At 47.0% G+C, this 23,848-nt stretch overlaps 5 protein-coding genes across 5 annotated transcripts; 3 read left to right on the top strand and 2 right to left on the bottom strand.

Annotated features, from left to right (window-relative positions):
- The first annotated feature begins 612 nt into the window (after positions 1-612).
- Positions 613-2,445, top strand: LOC100846451 (probable protein phosphatase 2C 29). The gene is made up of 2 exons (XM_003558489.4): positions 613-1,095; positions 1,193-2,445. Exons 1-2 carry the CDS (start codon positions 837-839, stop codon positions 2,143-2,145), a joined length of 1,212 nt encoding a protein of 403 aa, XP_003558537.1. The 5' UTR covers positions 613-836; the 3' UTR covers positions 2,146-2,445.
- Positions 2,446-5,637: 3,192 nt separating this feature from the next.
- Positions 5,638-7,128, top strand: LOC112270813 (the record flags this gene model as incomplete). Its single annotated transcript, XM_024459098.1, has 1 exon — positions 5,638-7,128. A coding segment is annotated over exon 1 (1,491 nt), but the record flags the coding sequence as incomplete, so codon positions are not given.
- Positions 7,129-7,190: 62 nt separating this feature from the next.
- LOC112270040 lies at positions 7,191-7,995 on the top strand. The gene is made up of 2 exons (XM_024457686.1): positions 7,191-7,546; positions 7,631-7,995. Exons 1-2 carry the CDS (start codon positions 7,195-7,197, stop codon positions 7,705-7,707), a joined length of 429 nt encoding a protein of 142 aa, XP_024313454.1. The 5' UTR covers positions 7,191-7,194; the 3' UTR covers positions 7,708-7,995.
- Positions 7,996-10,828: 2,833 nt separating this feature from the next.
- On the bottom strand, positions 10,829-15,450 carry LOC100829872 (protein RBL). The gene is made up of 5 exons (XM_003561873.4): positions 14,998-15,450; positions 14,192-14,290; positions 12,123-13,216; positions 11,772-12,039; positions 10,829-11,375 (listed from the first exon to the last, which is right to left on the bottom strand). The coding sequence occupies exons 1-5, from the start codon at positions 15,014-15,016 to the stop codon at positions 11,140-11,142; spliced, it is 1,716 nt and encodes a 571-aa protein (XP_003561921.1). The 5' UTR covers positions 15,017-15,450; the 3' UTR covers positions 10,829-11,139.
- A 4,227-nt stretch (positions 15,451-19,677) lies between these two features.
- On the bottom strand, positions 19,678-23,562 carry LOC100845842 (metal transporter Nramp2). Its single transcript, XM_003558487.4, has 4 exons — positions 22,712-23,562; positions 21,368-21,504; positions 20,625-21,277; positions 19,678-20,211 (listed from the first exon to the last, which is right to left on the bottom strand). Exons 1-4 carry the CDS (start codon positions 23,269-23,271, stop codon positions 20,005-20,007), a joined length of 1,557 nt encoding a protein of 518 aa, XP_003558535.1. The 5' UTR covers positions 23,272-23,562; the 3' UTR covers positions 19,678-20,004.
- Between the last annotated feature and the right edge of the window lie 286 nt (positions 23,563-23,848).

Below are 23,848 nucleotides of genomic sequence, written 5' to 3'. Positions count from 1 at the left end.
TCAAATTAACACTTTAAAGAAGTCGTTACACAAGTTATCGGCTTTTTTCCATTGGCCATCTCCACCTGATGAATTTAGTTGTATTGCAATCCAACCTTTTGAAAGAAATGAACCGTGTCTTGCAACTTGCGAGTAAACCTCGTGACGCGCCATCAATCAGCGAATAACTCCAAAAATGTTTTCAAAAATTAAACCATGCAATGAGTAAACTTCGTACCGCTCGACCGTTGATGATCCATATCTCTTCGTGTCTACTCCCTCCATTCCATAACGGTTGGCACAACTCTGAAGTTTGAACTAGCTCAAAGCCGTGCCAACCGTTATGAAATAGGACGAGTACTCATTTAACTGATGTGTATTTCTCCGGAAGAAACATGGAGCATCTTTACCACTTTGTCCAGATGGAGCAAAAGCTTAAATTCCTTCGAACCGGAAGAAATGAATCAACAACGTTTGCTATTCACTTTGATAATGTTAGCCAAACAGTGAAATATACAGTACGCTACAGAATTTGATTGGAGAAACGAGCCTATCTATCAAAGTGAACAGAAAAAAAAGAGAGAAATTTGAACAGCCTAGCGAACGCGTCTTCCGGGTATTCGTTCTTTCTTCTTTCCTTGTGCCGTGTCCCCGCGATTCATTCACCGGTACACACGCGCTTGCTCGATCGCCTACACACAACAAAGCCACGCCCCAAGGACAGCCAGAGCCGCTTCTCACACTCGCACACTCTCGCTTCAGCGATTCACACAACCCATCCCGAACTCGGTCGAGGTGCAAAACCCCCCAACGCACGCCTCTAGCTGGTCTCGCCGGAGCACCTCGTACGCTTGGCCATGAGGTGGTTACGGCGCTGCTGCTGCTGCTGCTTCGGGAGCGGCGGCGGGGCCGGCGACGGTCTGGTGTGGGACGTGGCCCTGAAGGCGCACGCGTCCGGGGACTACTCCGTGGCCGTGGCGCAGGCGAACGAGGCCCTGGAGGACCAGGCGCAGGTGCTCGTGTCCCCGGCCTCCACGCTCGTCGGCGTCTACGACGGCCACGGTGGGCCCGAGGCCGCCCGCTTCGTCAACGCCCGCCTCTTCTCCCTCATCCAAGGTGCCGATCAAATACATCAATCTTGTTTTGTTCGTGTTTCTACTCTGTTTCTTGTGTTAACAGCCTTGACTGACCGGTGAAACTAACTTGGGTGCAGAGTTCGCGTCCGAGAACGGGGGCCTGTCGGCGGAGGTGATCAAGAAGGCGTTCGGCGCCACGGAGGAGGAGTTTCTGGGCATGGTGGCCAAGTCGTGGCCGTCGCAGCCGCGGCTCATGTCCGTGGGCTCCTGCTGCCTCGTGGGCGCCATCGAGGCCGGCACTCTCTACGTCGCCAACCTCGGCGACTCCCGCGCCGTGCTCGGCCGCCGCGCCACCGCCCCCGGCAAAGCGAACAAAAATCACAAGAAGAAGCGTGTGGTGGCGGAGCGGCTGTCGAGGGACCACAACGTGGCCGACGAGTCCGTCCGGCGGGAGGTGGCCGAGATGCACCCGGACGACTCGACCATCGTGCTCAACAGCCACGGCGTGTGGCGGATCAAGGGCATCATCCAGGTGTCCCGCTCCATCGGCGACGCCTACCTCAAGAAGAAGCCCGACTACAACAACGCCAGCAACAACAGCAGCGGCAGCAGCAACCCGGCAGGGCTGGTGATGATGCAGTACATCTGCCCGTTCCCGCTGCCGCGGCCGGTGATGAGCGCGGTGCCGTCGATCACGACGCGCAGGCTGCGACCGGGCGACGCGTTCGTCATCTTCGCGTCGGACGGGCTGTGGGAGCAGCTCAGCGACGAGGCCGCAGTGGGGATCGTGTCCCGGAGCCCCAGGAAGGGCGTCGCCATGAGGCTCGTGAGGGCGGCGCAGCTGGAGGCGGCCAGGAAGAAGGACATCAAGTACGAGAGCATCGCGGCCATCGAGAAGGGCCGCAGGCGGAGGTTCCACGACGACATCACCGTCGTCGTGCTCTTCCTCGACGACCGCGGCGATAGCAGGAGCGCGAGTACTGGTGGCGCCGCCGAAGGGATCGACGGCACCTTCGCCCCCGTAGACGTGTTCTCGCTCGGCCCCGACGACCACCAGAGCGAGGATCCGACGAGGCCCGTGCTCCGTTGATCGATCATCTACATTACCATTACGTGCTGGCTATTCTGCTCTCTCCAAACGGGAGTTACGAAATGCATACGCGTTTTTTGGTTTATCGAAATCGTTGCAATTACGGAATTTAGTAACCGAGAGGATTGTAAGTAGTTGTGCAGAACACCGGTATCATATCGTGTGCAAAGAATTAGTACTATGCGGCACTCTTTGCTTACGCTTCTTTGTGTAAAGTGGCTTGGGGCCTTCCATCCCCGGCAAATTTTTGCCTCGTAATCCAGTTCCCTGTGTGTTCATTGTTTTCAAGAGATTAATTAATAAGAGCAGTCAACAGAACAAAGATTCGTACCCGTCCAACAAACAAAAACAAAGCGCTTCGCTTGCTCGGAAGCAGCCGGCGGCTAACTCCTTTTTCCTCAAGAGCGTACCCGTGCAGGCCTGACCGAAGCATTCCAGGTCCTAGTCGTGCAGAGAGTTTGCCTGACCTGAGAATGCAGAAAGGGACTGGCTGCCTCTATCGTGGATCAGTTCAAACAACACCCGTGACTTCTCCGGTCAAAAGGGGGCTAATCTTCCAAATGGCATTCATGACTGATGACTCCGTGGAAAATTTGTTGAAAGCGAGTAGACGAACAGTTAGTTGCTTTGAAGATCTGTTGGCAGTGGACTGGATGGAGTCTTTCCGGGATAAGAAAAGGCTGCGAGGGGATTCTCGTTTGCGGTTGTGGATTCGTTAAATATATTCATCCAAGAACCTGTGGCACCAGATTCGTTGCGGTTCAGATGCTAGTATTCTCGACTAAAAAATGAACAAAGAGCTTCTCAAAAAGAAAAAGGTGTATCGTGCATACAGAGTTTACTTAACTGAACATGAACACTAGATTAGTAACCCGAAACAGAGGCGAGGGCGAGTGTGAGGACTTGTTCTTCTCCATCGTGAGCCAAGCAAACGTGTACCGACGTGCAGGCCTAGAATGAACGCATCTAGCCTTGACCTGTTGACCGGACTGATAGCTCGCGTCTGTCTCATTCTGTTTGACTGACTGAACCTACACTAAAACCTGGATGTCAGCATCCGTCGTCTCCAGATGTCCCGTGCTTTTGGTGTACACGTTTTTTTTTAAGCATTGCGCATGGTCCAGCAGCCTGATGTAGTACTACGAGTCCCCCGATCTCCTCAGCATGTGGATGGGCCCAATTTAGACCCTTGATGTCACAAATTTTTTTATGCAGGACCCTTGATGTCACAATTTTCTTTTTTGATCGGGAACCCTTGATATCACAATTTAAGAGGCTAGCTGTTCGCAAAACCCCTCCATCTATTTTGCTTCGTGAAAAAAAAAAGTATTACTACTGGCCACCGAATCAAACCGAACCAAACACCGTCCAGTTTGGAAACAAACATCTTCTCCCTCTCTAAAACCGACCCAACACTGCCCAGGATGACGCATGCAGCCTGATGTTGACTACTACCTCCATCCAACAATACGGGATGTATTAACTCTACTTTGACTAATGCTTTGACCACAAATTTTCTATTAATATATGATTATATGACATATATTCATATCTATTATATTTCTACTCAAGAATATTTACTTATGGTAATGATTTTGATCACATTAGTCACATATTCATGAAATAATTTGTGGTCAAAGGATTGGTCAACCAAACCCTCCCATTGTTGGACGGAGAGTAGTTCACAAGTCCCCGATCTCCTCACATGCGGATGGGCCGTTAATGGGCCCAATTTAGACCGGGCTGGGGACAAAGGATGAATATGCTGCTGCGCACTGAAATTTGCCATCCTTGTTCTAAAAAAAAAATTGAAATTTCCATCCAGTTCCTCTGTACTCCGCAGTATGCTTGTTGAGCCTTATCTGAAGGGGTTATGCATGTCTGATCAATTTGTGAGGCAATTGGAGATCCCCAGAGGCTTTTCTCACACAGGTCCAAGACGTGGTTTTCATCGGAACTCACCAAAGCGTATCTATGGCGGCTCGGCTGTTGCCATTGGCTTCCTCAGCAGTTTGTTCTGCTCGAGTAATATGCCCACAGTTTAGTATAATCAAGTTAACCTAAAAAATGCTTACTTTAGTTCAGTTCCTAGCTGTAGCCTTGGGCCTAAAGATGCCTTTGGGCTTTTCTTTGTACGTAGGGCAACAAGCAACATGGATGCTCCTCACTTGCAGGACCACATATGACAGATCATTAAAAAAGAATGTAGAACCACAGGACGCTCAGGGGGAAAAAACTTGAAGGACCACGGTCCTTTTGCTTTGCAATATGATGTATCGATGTGGACTTTTGTGAGTGGGAATGCCACTTTCATAAAAAAGAAAGAAGATAACGTACATATGCAGAATATATTTCAGCATTTGGGCAAAAACCTGGAGTAAGATAGATCTTTTTTAGGATGAGTAAAACGGATGTTGAGTTAAAGGCTGGATAAACCTGTGATTTTTATAACTAGCTAGCCCTTCAGAATTGCTGTCACCGTGTGATTAAATGAACTTCAGGATACGCTAGTACTCCTTTCTAGCTACTCCTAGCTGCTAAGTAAGCCAAGGCAAATTTGCTTAGGCGGGTGGAACCTGATTTCTTTAGCGATTTGCCGGTAGAAAAGGTGCGGTTAAACTAAGTTAGCCTGTCTATCATATCGGTGTTGGGGTTTAACAGCCGCAACTTTAGACTAGTTAACCACTTCGCTAATTTTGTACCACATGGAATGACGACACGCATGGATTGGACGACATGACCTTGAGCTGCGAAAGCTACGTACTTGTGCCAATTTCTTGTGGACCGGTCGAAGATTAGAGGGTAAGCGGAACACCCGCCACGTAGCCCTAACAACACCCCACTGGCTTGCCGGCCGGCCCTAATTACACGCTTTAGTTAAAATTGATGTTTCAGAAGCACAAGGAATGTTCTCTATAGTGCGTACTAGTCTTGAAAACAGGACATGGCAAAACAACCCAGCTCGGACAACGGCAAGTGCATTGCATAGAGGACTTGTCTCACTCTCACTCAAGACTTGCTGTTGTTAATTAAGACTATAGATTGTTACCTGCTCAGACATTCCAAAATTCTAGCTACCTCGTACTGAAGAATATATGCAGGTGTCAAACAATGAAGTCCAGTACTACTACCTGAAGTTCACAATATATTAACCCTGAACATCAGTAAAAGGGTCAGAAAAGTTCACTCCGCCCGGCTGCTGAGCATAAAGAACCGGCAGCAGGTTCCTCTCCCATGAAAAGAAGTTAACAAGAGCATAAAAATATACATGCCTAATTGACTAATTGTACGTCTGCATCACATCCCAAAGCCCACTTCCACAAAACCCTACTCTCGCACAACACATTCCATTCCTTTGCTTCTTCTACCATTGCACAAACGCAAAGAAACAGATCGATCGACCAAGTTACAATGCAACAAGATCACCACATCCAAATGGAGCTAAACAACAGAAGCGTGCAAGCCAGCAGCAGCAAGAGCAAGTCCAAAGCCATGGCCAAGATCGTAGAAGAGGAAGAGGAGGATGAGGAGGACGAAGCAGCCGAAACCCTCGGCTCAAGCTGCGGCTGCGGCTGCTTCTTCTGTGCCATGAAACAGCCGGACGCCCGGCTCCGCCGCGCCAGCGTCGCGGCCTTCTTCCGTGAGCTGCCATACAGCAGCGAAGACAACGTCGGGGCGGCCGCCGCCGTGTGGCGCGCGGCCATGGACGCGCCCGACGACCCGGAGCTCCCTTCGCTGGGCGCCATCCGGTGCGTGTCCCTACTCCTTGCGCGCGCGCTCGCCGACAATGATCGGCAGGGCCAGAGCGCGAGCGGCGCTGCTGTGGCGTACTACGCGGCGCACGCCATCGGTTCCTACACGATCCGCTCCTCGGCGCACGCCGAGCTGGCCGTGTCCGCCGGCGCCGTGCGGCCCTTGCTGGCGCTCCTGGGAGGCGCCATGACGTGGGTCGAGCAGCGCGCCGCGGCGCGCGCCCTGGGTCACCTGGCCAGCCACGACGCCACGTTCCCTGCCGTGGCGTGCCACGCCGCCGAGGCCGTGCCGCTCGCCGTGCGCGCCGCGTCCACGTGCGTCGCCGACGTGTACGCCAGCTACGTCTCCCTGGAACCAAGCCAGCGGCCCAGGTACCAGCGCGAGCTCCTCCTGATGCGCGGGCCCGGGGCCGAGGAGCGGAAGGCCGAGGAATGGGCGAGCCAGCTCCAATGCTGGTCGATCTACTTCCTCAGCACCCTGGCCTCGAGGGACGCGTCATCTCATGCCGCGATATGCCATGACCAGGCTCACCCATCCTTCCTGCGGGAGCTCCCCCGGATGTGGGGCGGGCTAGCCAACGGCGACTCCCCTGCCGGCGTCGGGCTGCTCCGGATCCTCTGCAGGAGCTCCCTCGGCCGCCGCGCCGTCGTGGCGTGCCCCGACGCGCTCTCCGGCCTCTGCGACCTCGCACGGTCCTCCGACGACTGGCAGTACATGGCCATCGACTGCCTGCTGCTCCTCCTGGGCGACCGCGACACGTGGCACGCGGCCGCTGACGCGGCAGCCCCGCGGCTCGTCGACCTGGCCGAGCTCCGGCGTCTCGGGCCCAGGCCACGGCTCGGCGACGCCATAACGAGAGCGCTGCTTCGTCTCGACGATGACGACGATCATGTGGTACTCCGTGGTGAGGATCTGGGCACAGAAGCGAAGGAAGCGCTCGCTTACCTAACGGAGATGAAGATATCGAGGAAGGAGAGGGAAGAGGCGATGTCTAGGGACGAGCTGAGGGAGAGAAAGCTTCTGGCCAAGGAGAAGAAGAGGCAAGGCAACGACACGTTCTGGCAAGGGGACGTGGAGGGGGCCATGGAGCTGTACACGGAGGCTCTGGAGCTCTGCCCGCTCCGCGCGAGGCGGGAGCGGGTCGTGCTGCACAGCAACCGGGCCCAGTGCCGGCTGCTCGATCGCGACCCGGGCGCGGCCGCGAGCGACGCGACGCGCGCGCTGGCGCTGGCGCGCCCCGCGAACGCGCACGGCAGGAGCCTGTGGCGCCGCGCGCAGGCGTACGACGCGATGGGCATGGCCAGGGAGAGCCTCCTCGACTGCCTCGCCTTCGCCGGCGCCTGGCTCGGCCACGGCCGGAAAGGGCACTGGCACGGGAAGAAGAAGAAGCTGCCATACTGCGTGGCTCGGATGATCGGGAAGCAAATGGGCGTCACGGGGCTCTTCGCCGGCGTGGCGAAGGACGTTAATAACGGGGGCGGCGGCATTGTGGGAAGGGAGGATGATTGCATGCCGCGATGCAGCGGCGACGACGGTGATGAGGATGATAGTGACGATGAAAATTCGGAGGATGATGACGTTTTCGATCGTGATGGTGGAAGCGAGGTCGACGAATTTGCCGGGACTAAACTGGATTTCTATAGATCAGGTTAGTATGTGACTTAACCTTAATTGTGATCTGAATTGATTAGTGTCTGGATGATCACAGTGATAAACTTGTTAACTAAAACAGGTAAGGGTTTGCCTATCATGGCGGAAGAGACTTGGAGGAGCAGATTAGCCCGGGGGAAGAAGAAGATGCATGTGTGAAGTTTAAACCGCTTGTTATCTCATGATCCTCGATCAGTCGAACCATTTTAAGCTATGCGGATATAATTTCAGTTCTTAGCTGGCTGCCAGGTTAAATTAGCTAGCTATACTTGATTGGTGAACTGGCTATATTTTGATGTGGAGGATCACCGTAGACTTTGCAATTTAAGGTCACCATGATCAACTGCTGCTCTTTTGTAGGACTTGCCTGTTTGTTGTTAATCATGAGGATGCATGCATGTATGCCTTAAAACATTTCGTTTAGAAAGCTACGGTATTTGGCATTAATTTCTTCTTATTTCTAACATCTATGTTAACGCGAAACTTGTGACACAGCGAAATCCATTTTTTTTACCCCATATTTGTAAATTTGTGTCAATGTTTACTCCATTTATTTTATTTTTTGCCAAACTTTACTCCTAACTTGATACATTGTGTGAAGGTCTGCCTATTTTAGATCCCCCCCCCCTCCCCTTAAATCTGACTGGTTGGGTTCACCTATTAGGCCGACCTGGTTTTTGACCGGCCTGCCAACTTAGAAGTGTAAACATGTTGGGCGTTTTCTCCCTCAGCGCTGGCGCATCGCAACCCAGCTCATTTACCCATACTGCACCACTTGATATGTAAAAATCCAGTGATCGCTACTATCTCCGCACCGATCATCCACATCGCCCTCTTTTTCGCCTTCCGCCCACTACTCGTGGCCTCACGGGAAGGGGTGGGTGGGTCTATCCTAACCAAACCACTGAAGAGGTGTGCCTAAGTGAGTTAGAGGGCAGGTTGCCGGTCAAGTGGGCTGGAGGGTGGGTCAAGGGTAGGGAGAAAATAGCCAACGGATTACACTTTCTTTGTTGGCTTCCAGTTGCCAGACACATCGGCATGACAGATGGACCCAACAAGTCAGAACCAAAAGAAATTGTTAAACGTTACCATCCTTAACACAATGTAACAAGTTTGGCAAAATTTACATGGTTAAACCCTCTCACAAATTTACAAACAAGGGAAATATTGGTGGAACTCACTCTTCTTATTCAACAAAAATTAATTGAGTAGTTACACGTTTGAAATTTGTATGCAGCTTGATCGATTTAGAAATAATTATTTCTTAACCGAATTATATACTCCTTCCTATCCATATTAATTGTCACTGATTTTGCAGATGAAGTATAACAAACGGTGTATATGACCATCATCAGCACTTAGGCTGGTGGGGCGGCATATTATTCACCGGGAGAAACATCGTCAGATTCGCGCTTCACTATCCCATTTGTCACTATATATGTTTAGTTAGAAGGGGAGAAGCAGTGACCTAATCACCTAAATCGTGTGGGTGTTTTTCATGGTGGTCCATGCTTGGAAACATGCGCACGATCGATCATTGTTAACGGAAAATTAGAACACATGTATTTATGATTACCACGGCTAGCAGGTAGTTCTCTAATATGCCACCTTTACACTTTGTTCAGGTACACCATATATGCGGGTGCACGTTTTATTCATGAATTGGTTGATAGGAGCAGTTAGCCTAGCCACCCAATCGGTAGAAAATCACAAGAATGAAACTATATACGGATAAAGAAAGGGGTAGCACACGGTCAGTCAAAAAAATCCAATACGTTGAGCAGATCTGTACACACGTTGATCTTGATCATTGCACTAGGTTTTCATAACTCAAAGTACCCTTCCAAAAGGTAACTCAAAGCACCTAGCTACTTACCTGGAAATTTTGGAAGATTAATTGAATAGAGTCTGTCTTCAGCCAAATGTTCAGTGTCAAAAACTATAACCCCCATCACTCGTCGGCTAGCTAAGCTCGTCGATCGTAGGTCCATACACGTACGATACATGCATGCAAACACCATCAATTCCCAACCATGCATATATACGACAACATCCTTTCTGTGCTGTAAAGTTCCATACCTTGCACTTAATCTTAATTTGCTCCTTACGTACGGAGAGTTATAACGATATGATCAGACAGTTCTAATCAATACTAGGTACAGGCGCCGGCAGGGACGAATGATTAGCAGCAGGAGCCAAGGGCCAAGTGCCGAGCACGACCCCCAATAATCCATCAAAGAAGGCAGCGCTCGTACACGCAATTTGCAGGTATCCTGCCGCCAAACCGGCCGGTTTGATTCGGTGGTTAGGTTAGATATATTATTGGGTTATTAGAGATACAGTACTAGTACTAAAAGTGGTTATGCGTGCAGTAGTTCTATCAGTATTCAACTGGCATGCATGCAGTTCGCTTTAGGCGCTGCGCACATGATGAGCAGATTCTAAGCTAGTGGCCCGCTTTCCGGATATAGAAGGGCTGAAAGGGCGACCCAACCTGGGAGTCAATCAGAGTTTCAGCAAAAACGAATAAATGAAGAAGCTGGCCGGCGACAATCAATCAGAATATCAGATCAGACTGCTGCTGAGTTCTTAAGGATGTACGTGTAGCTATTGGCAGAACGAGGAGTCGGACCTGAGTTGGCGAGTCAATCGACTACCGACGAGGCTGTTCACTTGAGGTTAATTTCCCCTTTGGTGGTGAAGGATTTTTTAGATAATCAGGGACCTCTCCCCTGCTCCATTTTTATATTAAAATGAAACCAAAAGAACCGTCACCCGGTGGTGAAGGATGTGTAGCTAACCCAGTAAAAGGTTTACTACAGCAGATTTGGGGGGTTTTGGCTGTAAATGATTTCGATGTTCTCCTATCGGATCAGTGTATACAAGAATACAAGACTACAATTTTGGTATCTTCCCACGTATTGTTTCTCATTCATTCATCCACCTTTTGCTGTTTTGCTCCCCTGTTCATCGCTTGGGGTGCATCCAGCTATGCGCACCTTCGTAACTTTTCCGCGTCCAGACTTGTATCTCTATCTTTAGCCAGAAAGATAACACTACTTCTCATCAGGCAAAGAGCGAAAGGGAGATAAAAGAGTGATCTGACCACAACTGGACAAAGGTTCTATATAAATTCCGGCACCTGGCACAATGATGGATGCAATTGGCATCGAGATAACAGTCCTACATCTGTAAAGTCACATGCATGATAGGCAAATCACATCATAGGCCATGTGCGCAAACGCAAGATATGAGCCTTAAATCTGATGATGGAGAAACAGTAAGACCAACTCTGGCAATGACATCGAGGAATAACGCTTAACCTGGGGCATGTCAAACCATTTCTAAATAGTATCAGATTTATGAAGGTTGAGTTGGAAGAAGAGAAAAGAAACTTCAGAACTGAAGTTCACATACACCACATATGGGGAAACACTAAAAACCATGTCTCGGCATAACACACAGATTGTCTTCTTTCTGGGGAAACACTAAAACAGTCTCCTTCTTCTATGGCCTAGCCGTTGTTTTCGGTTGGGGCACCATGGAATTAAAAGCCAGCATCCAATGTCGAACATATGAAATACTTAGAAGTTAGATCTCATCATCCTCAGTAGCTTCGTCGTCGATGTCGACGTCAGCGGGTGAGCTGTTCCCATTGGGAAGTTCCACCTGCTTGCTCTTGGATTTCGATGACTTGCCATTGGAAATCTTTATTGCTGGTTTTTTCACCTTTTCAGCTTGCTGCATCTCGAGCCCCTTGGCTGAAAGCTTCCTCTTCCTCTTTGAGTTTGCCGCTTCTGCCGGCTCTTCGGCTGTGGAATTATCAACTGCCAGGGGAACAAAACAGAGAATGATGTTCATTTGGCAAAATTAACATCATAATGGTAACAGTTATGCACAAATACATGAAGCAGATGTTCAATTCAGACTTTCAAAATTCTATCTGTGACTACACTTGCAGCATAATTTCATCACTACAACACAAGATAGATTGCACTGATGTAATATTGTTTAAATTACAGTAAAGAGCGAATTCCATCAATATATCACAAGATGAGTAATCTACTTTGTTTGAGATAGCCTGCAAGTTTTTTAATCCATTCTGCAATGAACTGCACTACTGGTAGATTTCAACTGAAACACAAACCAGAGCTGCAATGGCTATTTACAAACTGTTGCATAAGATAAGTGAAATGAGAAATTACAGATGGCCATGGCTTTACCTTCTAGTGGGCTAGATGCTGGTGGGATGGTTTGACCATTCTGTACAGCATCCATCGACGATGGGGAACCAGAATGATTGCTGTCCTCCAACTTTGATGAGCTTACTAGGCATTTATCTGGCTGCTCATCAGGAGTGTCTGGTGAAGGAATAGCAGGCAAGTAGATGATCTCATCCACTGAATCGTCCTCCAAATCACTGAATGATGAGTTCTTCTCCTTAGTCTCAATATCAATATCTGCATCCTCATTTATCCCTGTTTTTTTAGCCTGCAACATACAAGATTTAGATTAAACTGGACGTGCATTTGCATTTTACAAAATGAAACGCAAACACAAGAACTGCCATTCACCTTTTCTGTATAAGCATTTATGTCAAACTCATCCTCTTTTTCTATATATTCCACATTTTCTTCTAGTTCTTCGAAATCAGGAGCGAAGGCACTCCAATTTTCTACATGTTCCTTGGCCCAGATGTATATTAATCCTGCCACAGATACTGATGCGATTGAAGGATCAAACGGATGCCAAGCGAGATCAATGAGAGCTTCCTTTGGACCTTCAAGGATCTTTATAAGACGCCCAGCCCGGCTCCATATGTGCAGCCTGTGCTCTCCTTTGTTTGCAGAAGCACCAACAATCCATTCAGCATCACCACTGAAACATGGTGCCTTCCACTGTACCTTTGAGATGGCATCTGAGACTTCACAGGAAAAAACTAGGCAGCGTGCACCATTTGCTTTTAGCTTCTCATACGGACTTACATAGTCATTTTTGTTGTTGGTGATTATTTTTTCAATCTCCTTGCCAGAACCTTTAATTGGCAGAATATTCTCATAGACTCTAATGACCCTATCATTGGAGTTTGTGAGTAGATATTGGCCACCCCTGCTGAAAACAATATCCTTAACTACTGTTCCACCTGGGATGGGAATTACCGCATGTACTTGGATGCTTTTTGAATCTACAATTAGTATCTCTCCCTTGGAATTGCCCACATAAATCAGGTCTCCATACTTATCAAACGTTGCAGCAGTTGGTGTAAAAGGTGGAGAACCATCCGAAAACTTACCACGTGAACTAGACGCGGGAGCATTACCATTATTAGATGCAGAAACTGGAAGAACTATGGTACTCCCGGTATTTAAATCAACAAGAATAGGCGCAGAAGAGAGAGGACATGCTAAACAAACAGACGGTGTGGATGAACCAGGATGAAGACAGGCATGCAATGGAGTCTGCTGAAGAGTTATGCGGGAAATCTTTTCCCCAGTTTCCACATTCCAAAGTGTCAATGACCTATCAGTAGCAGAGGCAAGCAAACGGTGACCGTATTTAGACCAGGAGACACTAGTTATAGGTGCAGTACAGTCTTTATCACGAAATTCTCTTGCAAGTCCCCTTGTTTCAAAGTCCCAGATAATACAGCTACCATTTGCACATCCAGCTGAAAAAATTGCAACAGACATTAGTCTTGAGCATTACAAACAATTTAGTGGAAAGATTTAGGATTAAAAAAAATAGCAGTGCACCAAAAACAATTTCACAATAAAATATACGCACCACTAAAAGGTTTTCCACGGCACACAAATAAGAAAGCTTTTATACATGGTCGGAAGTTTTTAAGTCACACACTAACTATTTATTACAGGGGCCAACTGCATATGTACTAAATATGGGTTTTAGCCTAAAGGATCCACGAGATATTATGTCTTTCATATCATCATGTACTCCCTCCGTCCGGAAATAAGTGACGTGGATTTGTATAAGAATCTATACAAATCCACGTCACTTATTTTGGGACAGAGGGAGTATAACACGGCAATAGCAAGATAAATACCAAAACTTGTAGAAAGGAACCAAGTATTACTAATAGGGATTCGAGCTTAAAGAATCGATGACATATTCTATCTTTCATATAATCATGTTATATCATGGCAATAGCAAGATAAATACCAAAACTTGTAGAAAGGAGCCAAGCATTATTGTTTCCTTATTTCCAAGCAGATTGAACTAGAAATAAAACTAGTGGCAGTGCAGTATACATCCTTATAAACATGTTTCACACAAACAGGACAATTCAACAAGAATATGTAGCTTTGTAAAAGCATAGTGCATAGAGCAGGCAAACTATTAACTGTAAAGGAGGCAGACCTTAGCACTGGCAACACCACACTTGGCGTGGTAAAATAGACTAATAAAAACTAGATAGTTATGAAAAAGGAACAGAAACTGCCTGATCAAGCTAGAAAAAAAATGTGTTTGACCTTACAGAACAACTAAAGAAATTTTCAACCTGCTAGAATCAACACTAATCATAGACTAAAGTGTAGAATAGACAAATGTATTTTATAGGATTAAGAAGATATTTACACAAAATAATCGAGAATATAGTTACAGACAAATAGACAAAGATATTTACCAGCAAGGAGAGTTCCCCTGCGATTGAACGCAATGCATTTCATATTCCCATGCTGCAAGAACTCCTCAATGGTCTCTGGAAAATCCCCTTGCAAAGGATCTGCACAAACAAGTAATAGGTAATTGCTACCAATATCTTACAGCTAATTTGCTCATGAATAAAAAAATTCAGAAGCACAGGGCAACTCATACATGATTATTCTTATCAATTTAGCAACAGCAATATAAAAACACAAAACATGCTACTCTGTTTTCCCAACTAGCACCATAAAAAGTTCAATTTACTTGTTAGTAAATGAACACATGAGTAGCAGTAAGGCATGATGCTAAAATGGACATCCTAAACTGTGATTCAAATAATCTCACTTTTCACAAATGTTCTGGGCACCAAGTAAAGCAACAACCAAGAACAAAATTTATAGCTACAACTCTTAGGAAAGCAAAAAAAAATTAAATCTAAAACAAACCCTAAATATCATATCATTTAGATGCAGTCAGAAAAACGAAACAGCTCAATCGCCATCACTAAAGCATCCGGCAAACTTGCTACATCCTAGGGCATAAGAAATAGGTTACTAGTACATCGAAGTTCACTCTCCTACAATGTAAACCACCCGGAAACACCAAAATTCAAGTCTCGAGGGGCAAAATAGGGCCAAACAGAGAAGCCCTAATTCGAGCGAACCCCACCCAACAAAACCTAAAATTTCACCTCAAATCAGCGCCAGAATAGCACTAATAGTCAAATACCAAACAAACTCCACCCAATTAGCTCGAATATCGCGATTACAATGCACGAAAACTTACCGACTATAGCTGCATTCATCCTGCCGCCGGTCCTCGGTGCCAGGCACGGGCGGAGGACCAGGTAGGGCGGTCGCCCTACCTTGATTTTTGCCTCAGTTACGAATTGGGGGTGATTAAGGAGATGAAACGGGGGGCTAAAGGGCGTAATTCATTCGTGAGGTGATGGGAGGAGAAACGGCCGGGAACGAGAGAATCAGAGAGATCAACCAGGTGGCGGGCGCTGGCGCGAGGAGGAAGTCGAGTGACGGAGCGGGGGCGCTGGTACGCTCGGCAGTGGGATGGGGAGGGAGGGGTGGCGGCGCTAGCTCGAGGAGGGAGACGAGCTACGGGGCTGGGGCGCTCGGCAACGGGAGGGGTGGCGGCGCTCGCTCGAGGAGGAAGACGAGCGATGGAGCGACGGGGTTGGGGGGCTCGGCAGCGAGATGGGCCAGGGCCGAGGGAGGGGAGGTTGCCGAGGAAAGAAAAAGAGAAAATTACTCAAAACCACGGGCACCCTGCCTTTTTTTTCTTCAAATTAACACGTTTTTTTTTTTGCAAATTACCACGTTTTTTGCACCGAGGTACTCCGCGCACTGATTAACCAGTTAAGAGTGTTTTGATGCGAAACTGACAAAAAAGGCCCACATGTCAGTGTCACCGTGGCGCCACACTGGACATAACGGTCTAAGTTGACCTCCTTCGATCTGGATCAAGTACATCACCGTCCCCTCCTGAGCAGGGTGTCGATGGGGATTTCGAGCGGCGGTGGAAGGAGCTCCAGCAGCGGGATCCAGCGGTGGCCACGAATCCCCGATGCCCTCCGTGTCGATTTCCGCTTCGTCGCCGCCGGCCCCGACGCCATCTCCCTGTCCTGCCCATCCATCTCCCCAGAAACAGCTGCGACTGCAACTCTGCAAACACAGCACACACTCGAGGCGCGCGCGTGGAGGTGATAAGAGGATCGTCATGCTGTGCAGCGGCGGCGCGCTTGGAGGGTTTGGAAGTCCAACGAGAGATAGGACGAGATGCTCGCGGTGTTCGGAAAGGAGGCGGCGCCGTGTCCGGAGCAGTCCTTGGTCCGGAGGGGTTCCGGCAGCCAGGCAAGGCTGGCGGCGGCGCGGTGGGGCTCGCCGACGCGTTTCGGGAGGCGTGCTATGGCGTATTCGTCGCATGACCAGAGCCCTCCGCCATGGCATATTCGGCGGCGGCTGCCTCAAGGACCCGGAGGTGGTGGATCTTCTCCCCTCCACGCCCTATGATGGACCCCGCCGGTTGCAAGGGCGGCGTGCTCGGTTCCTAGGCGCACAACCCCGCTGACGCGTCCGCCATGGCCTTATGCGCGGCGAGCTTGAGGGGGAGGCGGAGCAGGAGGACCAGGAGGCCGCGACGGATGCAGAGGCAGGGACGGCCATGGCGGGGCCGCTAAGAGGAAGACGGTGGGCGACGGATCTCGCCCATGCCCCGGCGATCCCCTCTGGCTGCAGGCCCATCTCAATCGAACCACCGCCGAGGCAGCATGCCCGGGCAGTCCACGCCCTCTCCTCTCCTTGCCTTTTTCTTTGATGTGCATGCTGAGAGCTGACGTGGCGACACGCTGGCATAGACAAGTGCGCCCCATTGTCAGATTTGCCGTCAATTCGTGCTTAGCCGAAAGATCAGTGTTCGGAGTGACCTATATCCCCAAAATCGGTTGTGATTTGAATTTTTTTTAAATGTTGCTTTTTTAGAAGGTTGCCTCAAATGTGATGGTTTTTGTGTAATTTTCTCAAAGAAAAAATAAGAGTCTCATGGTGATAGTTGTAGAGCTGTCTAGAGTTCGCATTCAAGCGATATGCAACTCTTTATTTTCATGCAAACTATAATAGCGCTGCAATTGACAAGGTCTGTTTTGACTGACTATTTGATATATACATACTCACGACACATCTGATTTCTTCGAATTTAACTTCGACATCTTTTTTAATCGTGTCTCACACAAGCACCAGTTTGATCAGAAACTGTATTAGAGTAGTTACCACACATTTAAGAATACATTGATGCGAAGTGTACAAACCTGCATGAGATGTCGCAGTTATTGTGTATAAATTGTTTGTTATTCAGATTAGTTCTAACACAAGTTAATACATCATTGTTACATGTTCATTTGTTCGTGCATTTGGATTTTTATCTCTGTTTATGATAAGCAAGCTGATTTTAAATATCACCTACAATGGCGATGACTACTCTGATTGATGGCAAAAATACTTTTCCAAAAAATTAAGTGGGTAATGTTTCATTTATATATTGTTTGGTGTATCCCTTTACATAAGTTATTACCATTTTTTTTCTCTTGTACGAAATCATTTCATAAAACTTAGCAGCGGAGTGGCTACTATAAATAACTCATGCATATTTGTATTTGTGGCTTTACACCCGAGAAAAAATTGCATAGTTAATAGATGTATTATTTGATAATTCTTGTACCGTTGTTGATGTAACAATGTTTATGTTGAGAAAAGTCTGTTTATTATGCCAAATATCTACGGGTATGTTTATATCTCAGACGTCAAGTTTTTAAACAAAAGGTTTAAATTTGAGTTGATAGTATAAAAGCCGTTGGATCAATATCTAAAAAAACTAACGGACTACTCCCTATTGGGCTTGGCCGGAGACACTTTACTATTTTTTTGGTTTCTTCGATTAATTCAGGTATACAAAGGTCAAAATAGAACATTATATCCCAAACAAAACATAATGATGTACTCTCTACCATCCATAATAAGTGTCGCTGCTTTAGTACAAAGAGGGAGACCGTTCTACCGTTGAGCTACTCATTAAGAACGGACTTAAGGAAGCGGACTTTCTTTCTTTGGACCAACCAACTAACAGTTTACAAACTAAATTAATAAAATTGCTGTAAAAAAAACTAAGTTAATAGAAGAATTGAAATTGTTTGTCTTACTTGAGTAAATTCTAAAAAATAAAACTTATACTTATGCACACACAACAAAATATTATAGATCTGCCACAGCTCGATGCAACTATCTGAAAAGGGAAACAGAAAAGGGAAACACAAAAAAAAAACATCACAAATTGAGGCGAGGAAGCCCAAGGTGAAGCCTTAGGCGAGGAACTGTAAGGAACTTGTGCTAAGCCCTAGAACAAACTCTTGGGATGGAAGAGTTGGTGTGAGTCCACTTGAGCAGTGAGGAGCGACACGCACACACGGAACGCGCACACATGTCGACGCGCATTAGAATTAATATTTTTCAAGGAAAACTTAATAATTAATACTTGCCTTCTACATTCCTACTCCCCGCTCTCCATAGCCAACCACGCACTACAATTCGATTTGAACATGGCAACTAATAAAATAGCGACTCTAGGGAAGCGTGGGAGAGGAGAGGATGTCAAGTCAAGAATTACGAGTGATTTGAGGGTAATGTGCGATGCGAACGGTGGCGCCACATCTCATCTCCAGGCGAGGGGAGGTAAGAAACGCAAAGAGAGGGTACCAATGGTGGCGGCCGCTAGTGGAAAGACCACGATGCGACAAGAAGGAGAAGGACATGCAAGGGTTATATGGGCGCTAGAATTTTCTATAGGGATTCAATATCTCACCTCTAGATCCGTTTTGACAATAGTAGCATTTAGGATCACCGCAAAAATGTCTCACACCGCCACCTTCTCCATTGCGGCGGCCATGGCTTCTCTTCTCTGCCTTAGTTGCAAGCCTAGATCTTGATCCAGATCTCGATCTAGATCTATAAATCTGTTGTACCCTTGCCAACTATGTCGACATCGTGGGACCAGGGGATGTTTATTACGAGGCGTTGAGAAAAATACTCACCTCGAGGGCTTTTTATAGAGTTGGGAAAGAGTTGTCAAGGGTGAGGGTAGTAAGAAGTTACAATTTTGCCCCCATATTCTAGTGCCTCATGAGGGTAAATTGGTAATTTTCAAGTATACGAGCAGCACACTTTTTTGTGATTTCCCCCCTTGGTGTACCTATGAGACCGAAACATGAACAAATGACAAAGCTAGGTAATTCCGTTTCTGATGCAGGCAGCGGACCGGCAACCCTTGCTATCCGTGCTAAGGTATGGACTGGCAACCATTGCTATTCATGCTAAGGTATGGATCTACTTAGCACGCTCGAGAGATGATAACCATTGAGAATTGTTTGTTATTGACCATGGACAAAGTAGGGTCAAGGGGTAAGAAATACGGAGTAGAACTTATTGGGTTCCATACATGAGAAGAAATAATTGCACCAACTGCAGGTCCACTTGCAAGGAAAGAAATCAATTACACCAATCGAATGGCTACATAGAGAACCTCATATGGCATACGACCGAGCCATAAGATTTGTGCACAGTGAAGATTTTCATGTTTCTCGATTTGTATATAATGATCTTATCCCCGAAAAAAACACCGTGCAACAAACCGCTAACCCCCACGCGATTACCCAATCAATCCCCCAACAAGAATCGCTGATCGGAATTTCCGCACTAACTATTCCTATTGAGAGCAACGCATGCATACTCAAAATATTGTCGTTAATGCAGATATTTGGTGTGTGATTCAAAATGGCTATTCCATTGAAGATCAGACCCCCACAACCTCACCACGGATGGATGCCGGAAGTACCAATTTAACGCCAATGGCACCAACCTCATCTACTCTTTGGTATCCGCGAAGGAGTTCAACCACATTGCTGTCTTTTCAAAACAAAGCAGACAAATAAAAGCCTTTGGCGGACGATTACCATGCTCCAGAAAAAGGAAAAGATATAAACAAAACTATCTACTGTTTGTCACCTCAAATACATGAATGTTGGTGTATTTTAGTCCAATCCTAAAGGGGGAGCCTGCTAATCCACAAATACAATTATACAACAGCAGACGATGTACAATCTGGACCTCTCCCCTGGAGCTCGTTCAAGTATGTGACCTTACAAGTTCTACACGGGCCGGCGAGCAGCTTTCTTCCAGTATTACCCCACTTCAGTTCATCTTCATCGTGAACAATGACAGTCTTGAAAAGTTCTCATGAACTCTTTGCCATTGATGAGCGAAGGCGAGAATACACTGTGGTGTTTCTCACGATAAGGTAGATGATGAATGCGAGGTAGCCAGCCAGCACAACACACAAGCTTGACCGAACAAATGCACCCCGGATTTCGGTGGTATAGAAGGACAGTATAAGGTATCCGTTGATGAGCATAAGAAAAATTGTGACGATCCAGCTAATCACCTAAAAGAGCACAAAACAAGTTAGTATAGCAAATAACGGGTGGCAGTATATCATCCCCCACGCACCCAAAAAAATAATATCGTCGTAGTTTTGTTTTTTGTTTTTTTGCTGATCTGTACAGTTTCATCATCAAACAAATAACGTCAGACTAAATAAACATATAATTTAACTGTTTTGACTGGAAAATAAACATATAAATGGTTGAGAGTCTGCTGAAGATGAACAATATTGAATGGAAATAGCTGTAGGTACCACAGTAAAATCAGGGTTAAAATTAGGGACTCGTTTGCTCAATAATTATGGAAGTAAAGCTTTTTAGTCACTGACACGACCAAGACCTGAACTAATTAAGTTCATTGCAAACATGAAAGCTTTGAATCTTGTGATAAACAGGAAGTCAAAGAAAGACTTACTTTGGTGATAGGACCAACAACGAATGATCCCATGAGCTGCTCGTTCGAGACAAGGGTAATGAGAGGAATCAGTGCAAATGGAATCTGTATGGACTGAAGAACATTGAGTGATTCGTTCAGAATGTCCATGGTAGGATCTTCAGTATCGAAAAATAAAGCCACAATCATGGTTGGAATAATGGCAAAGCTTCGAGTAATCAGTGCTCGTAACCACTTCTTGAGTCGAAGATTAAGGAAACCTCCCATGACAAATTGGCCTGCATATGTCCCAGTGATCGTGCTACTCTGTCCCGACGCTAACAACCCAATAGCCCAGATATAGAGGACAGGAAACAATGCAGTTCCATATTTCTCCTGTAAGTATTGGCCAGCATTCTCAAGGCCTATGTTGTCAGCTTGTTCAGACCCATAGAATCCTTTAGCAAAAACCGTTGTAACACAGATGTTAATAAAGAAGGAGACAATGAGTGCAAGTATCGACTCAATGTTGTAATAGTACACTGCTTCTTGAACACGGGATTTCTTTTTTGTGTCAATCTTCCTGGACTGCACTAGCGCTGAGTGCAAGAAAACATTATGGGGCATGATGATGCAGCCCACTATTCCTACAGCCTGCTTGATGGTCTTTGAGCTCAGCTTTGGAACCACCAAACCTAAATAAAAAGAATACTGAATCAACTCTTCTACCTCTCAAGAGTGCAACGTAAACAAAAGCATTTGCCAACATGTCAGACGAGAATTACCAATCAGAAGCTCCTTTCCACTAGGCTTCGTTTCACCAAACATAATTGCAAATGATATAGCCATGGTTGCAATTAGGACACCAAAAAACGCTTCAAGTTTTCTCACACCATAGTTCTCCAGGAATAGAAAGATGAAGCTGCATCAAGAACATTTCACATGAGACAAATATATGTATATCAATTTTGCTGAAAAGTTGTTCACCATAAGAGGAAAGAGACAATTGGTGATACATAAACAAGCTGAAGTCAAAATCGGACAGGTATTGAATAACACAATAACAGACAAGGTAGAACGAGAAACTTTTGTCTGAACATCAATGATCCTTCAATTTTTGGCAGGACTCTGATTCTTTGATCATTTCTGTTCCTTTCGTTGTTGTCAATCTCACCATCGGAACATCCTAACATTTAGCAATAAGTAATCCTAAACGAACATGACTAATCAGGGGGGTGAGAAGTAGCAGGTAGAATCGTACGGATAACAGATGAGAATATGTCCATATTATAATCGATAATCCTCTGTAAAAAAGATCATATGTACAAGTCTAATCTAACTGAAAAAAAAGACAGAAGGTACTGAACCGACCAATAAATATGCACTGCCGTCTGACCCACGCAACGATATAAAATTGAGAGAGTGAATTCACAATTGGACAAATAGGTCGCAAACATTCTGCAACCTCCAAACACGATGAACTCGTGAATGTCGACAAAACCAACAGAACAAACAAAATCTCCAATAAAAAACTCAAATGAAAAAAAAGAGCAGCAACCAAGGTGTTCAGAGAACAAGTGAACAGTTTGACAACGCAGCTTCATCCAATTCGCACGCAGCACGGAAGCCCCTACAGAACCTACGCCAAAGCATCTCAAGCCTTAAAGTTAGTACCGAGTCCTACTAACTTCAAGATCATCCGTATATCAAGATTAAAATAAGTATGGACCTCCCATCTCAAACCCAGAATGTTTTTGTTTTCGTGCCAATTTCCAGCACCCAGATGATGCCTGAACTTTTCAGCAACAAACGAACAACAGGAAGCAAACAAGGGAGCAGTCCCACTCGAAATCGATCGAAAGGAGGGAGCGGTCGAAGACGAGCAGGAGGAAATGGAATGAAACGGAGGCCAAATCAGTAACGATTTTTTCTTTCCGAGAAAGGAACCCCTAAACTAACTTACTCGCGGATTCTAGTCTCCGCGAGTGCAAACAGATAAGAACAAATCAACTGGGCTCGATCAACAATCCGGCCAAGAAAATCTCTGAACTTTGAATTGGGTACCATTACCAAGAGGAAAAGAACAAATTGGAGGAATCAATTCTCACGAGGAGCACGGAGCGACTCACCAATCGAACGCGGTGATGACGACGCCGCCCCAGAGCGGCACGACGCCTCCGGAGAGGATCTTGATGGCAATCGCGCTGCCAATCACCTCCTGTATGTCGGCCCCGACGAGCGCCAGCTCGGTCATGACCCAGAGCGCGCGCGTGGCCCAGGTCGGGTACTCGTCCCGGCAGAGCTCGGCGAGGTGCTTCCCCGTGACCACCCCGAGCCGCGCGGAGAGCAGCTGCACGAGCGCGCCCATGACCGTCGCCCACAGCAGCAGCCACAGGAGCTGGTACCCCGCGGCGGCGCCCGCCTGCAGGTCCCCCTCGAGGTTGCCCGGGTCCAGGAACCCGATGCACATGAGGAACCCCGGCCCCGTGAAGCGCCAGAGCTTCCGCCACGAGAAGGCCGGGCGCGCGTCGCCGGCGTCTGCGTCGTCGGCCTCGGAGTCGGAGATGGAGATGGACACCTTGTCGTCCGAGTCGTACGCTCGCTCTTCGTACTCATCGTGGGAGCTCGATGTACCGCCGCCGCCGCCGGCGCCGGGGAGGAGGCTCTCGGCGAGGTCGTGGGACGCCATGGGTGGGGGCAGGATGCGTGCCGTCCGCAACTGGAGTGGGTTGGGGCGAGCGAGTGAGTCGGGGAATTTCCTCCAACTCCTCCAGGAACCAGGTTTGGTTCCCCCTGGAATTTATACTTCCTTTTCTTAATGGACTTCTTAATCCGCCATAGATGGTGAAAAGGAGCATAATTTACCCGAGAAGAAACGGAATGGCCAATATCTTCTTCTGTTTGTTTTTTGTACGAATTGATGATGTTAATGAACATTGGGTTGTATCCTACGAAGGGCTCTATTTTGACGACACACTGAGCTAGAGCCATCCGTGACAGAATGTAGCATCACTAAACAATAACCCGGGTCGTTGACATTGGCCAGATGCAGACACCAATTTATTCTTTAGTTGGAGATAAGGTTGAGTTTTTTTTTTCTTTTGGAAAGGGAGATCAGGTTGAGTCCTCGAACTCGACTACTTTGGTGTTTAATTACACAGATCAGACTGTATTATTTTGAGAACTGCAGTTTATTATTACTTCGTATTATTTTTATCGCAGTTTTAGAAGATTGGGAATTACATCAATCAGTCAGTCGTGGTCGA

This window comes from Brachypodium distachyon, chromosome 1, assembly GCF_000005505.3.
Source record: "Brachypodium distachyon strain Bd21 chromosome 1, Brachypodium_distachyon_v3.0, whole genome shotgun sequence".
NCBI lineage: Eukaryota > Viridiplantae > Streptophyta > Magnoliopsida > Poales > Poaceae > Brachypodium > Brachypodium distachyon.
Note: the sequence above shows the minus strand (reverse complement) of the source record. Positions and strands in the feature narration are given on the sequence as shown.

What these genes read in the sequence shown, in the direction of transcription:
- LOC112270040 (XM_024457686.1), top strand. Translation starts at nt 7,195, where the DNA reads ATGGCCAGGGAGAGCCTCCTCGACTGCCTCGCCTTCGCCGGCGCCTGG. An exon ending in ACTGGATTTCTATAGATCAG is followed by an intron (nt 7,547 to 7,630) that starts GTTAGTATGTGA and finishes TAACTAAAACAG; the next exon opens with GTAAGGGTTTGCCTATCATG.
- LOC100845842 (XM_003558487.4), bottom strand. Translation starts at nt 23,271, where the DNA reads ATGGCGTCCCACGACCTCGCCGAGAGCCTCCTCCCCGGCGCCGGCGGC. An exon ending in GTCATCACCGCGTTCGATTG is followed by an intron (nt 21,505 to 22,711) that starts GTGAGTCGCTCC and finishes TTCTTGATGCAG; the next exon opens with CTTCATCTTTCTATTCCTGG. An exon ending in TGGAAAGGAGCTTCTGATTG is followed by an intron (nt 21,278 to 21,367) that starts GTAATTCTCGTC and finishes CTTTTTATTTAG; the next exon opens with GTTTGGTGGTTCCAAAGCTG.
- LOC100829872 (XM_003561873.4), bottom strand. An exon ending in CAGGGGAACTCTCCTTGCTG is followed by an intron (nt 13,217 to 14,191) that starts GTAAATATCTTT and finishes CAATTTTTTCAG; the next exon opens with CTGGATGTGCAAATGGTAGC. An exon ending in TAAATGCTTATACAGAAAAG is followed by an intron (nt 12,040 to 12,122) that starts GTGAATGGCAGT and finishes TGTATGTTGCAG; the next exon opens with GCTAAAAAAACAGGGATAAA.
- LOC100846451 (XM_003558489.4), top strand. Translation starts at nt 837, where the DNA reads ATGAGGTGGTTACGGCGCTGCTGCTGCTGCTGCTTCGGGAGCGGCGGC. An exon ending in CCTCTTCTCCCTCATCCAAG is followed by an intron (nt 1,096 to 1,192) that starts GTGCCGATCAAA and finishes ACTTGGGTGCAG; the next exon opens with AGTTCGCGTCCGAGAACGGG.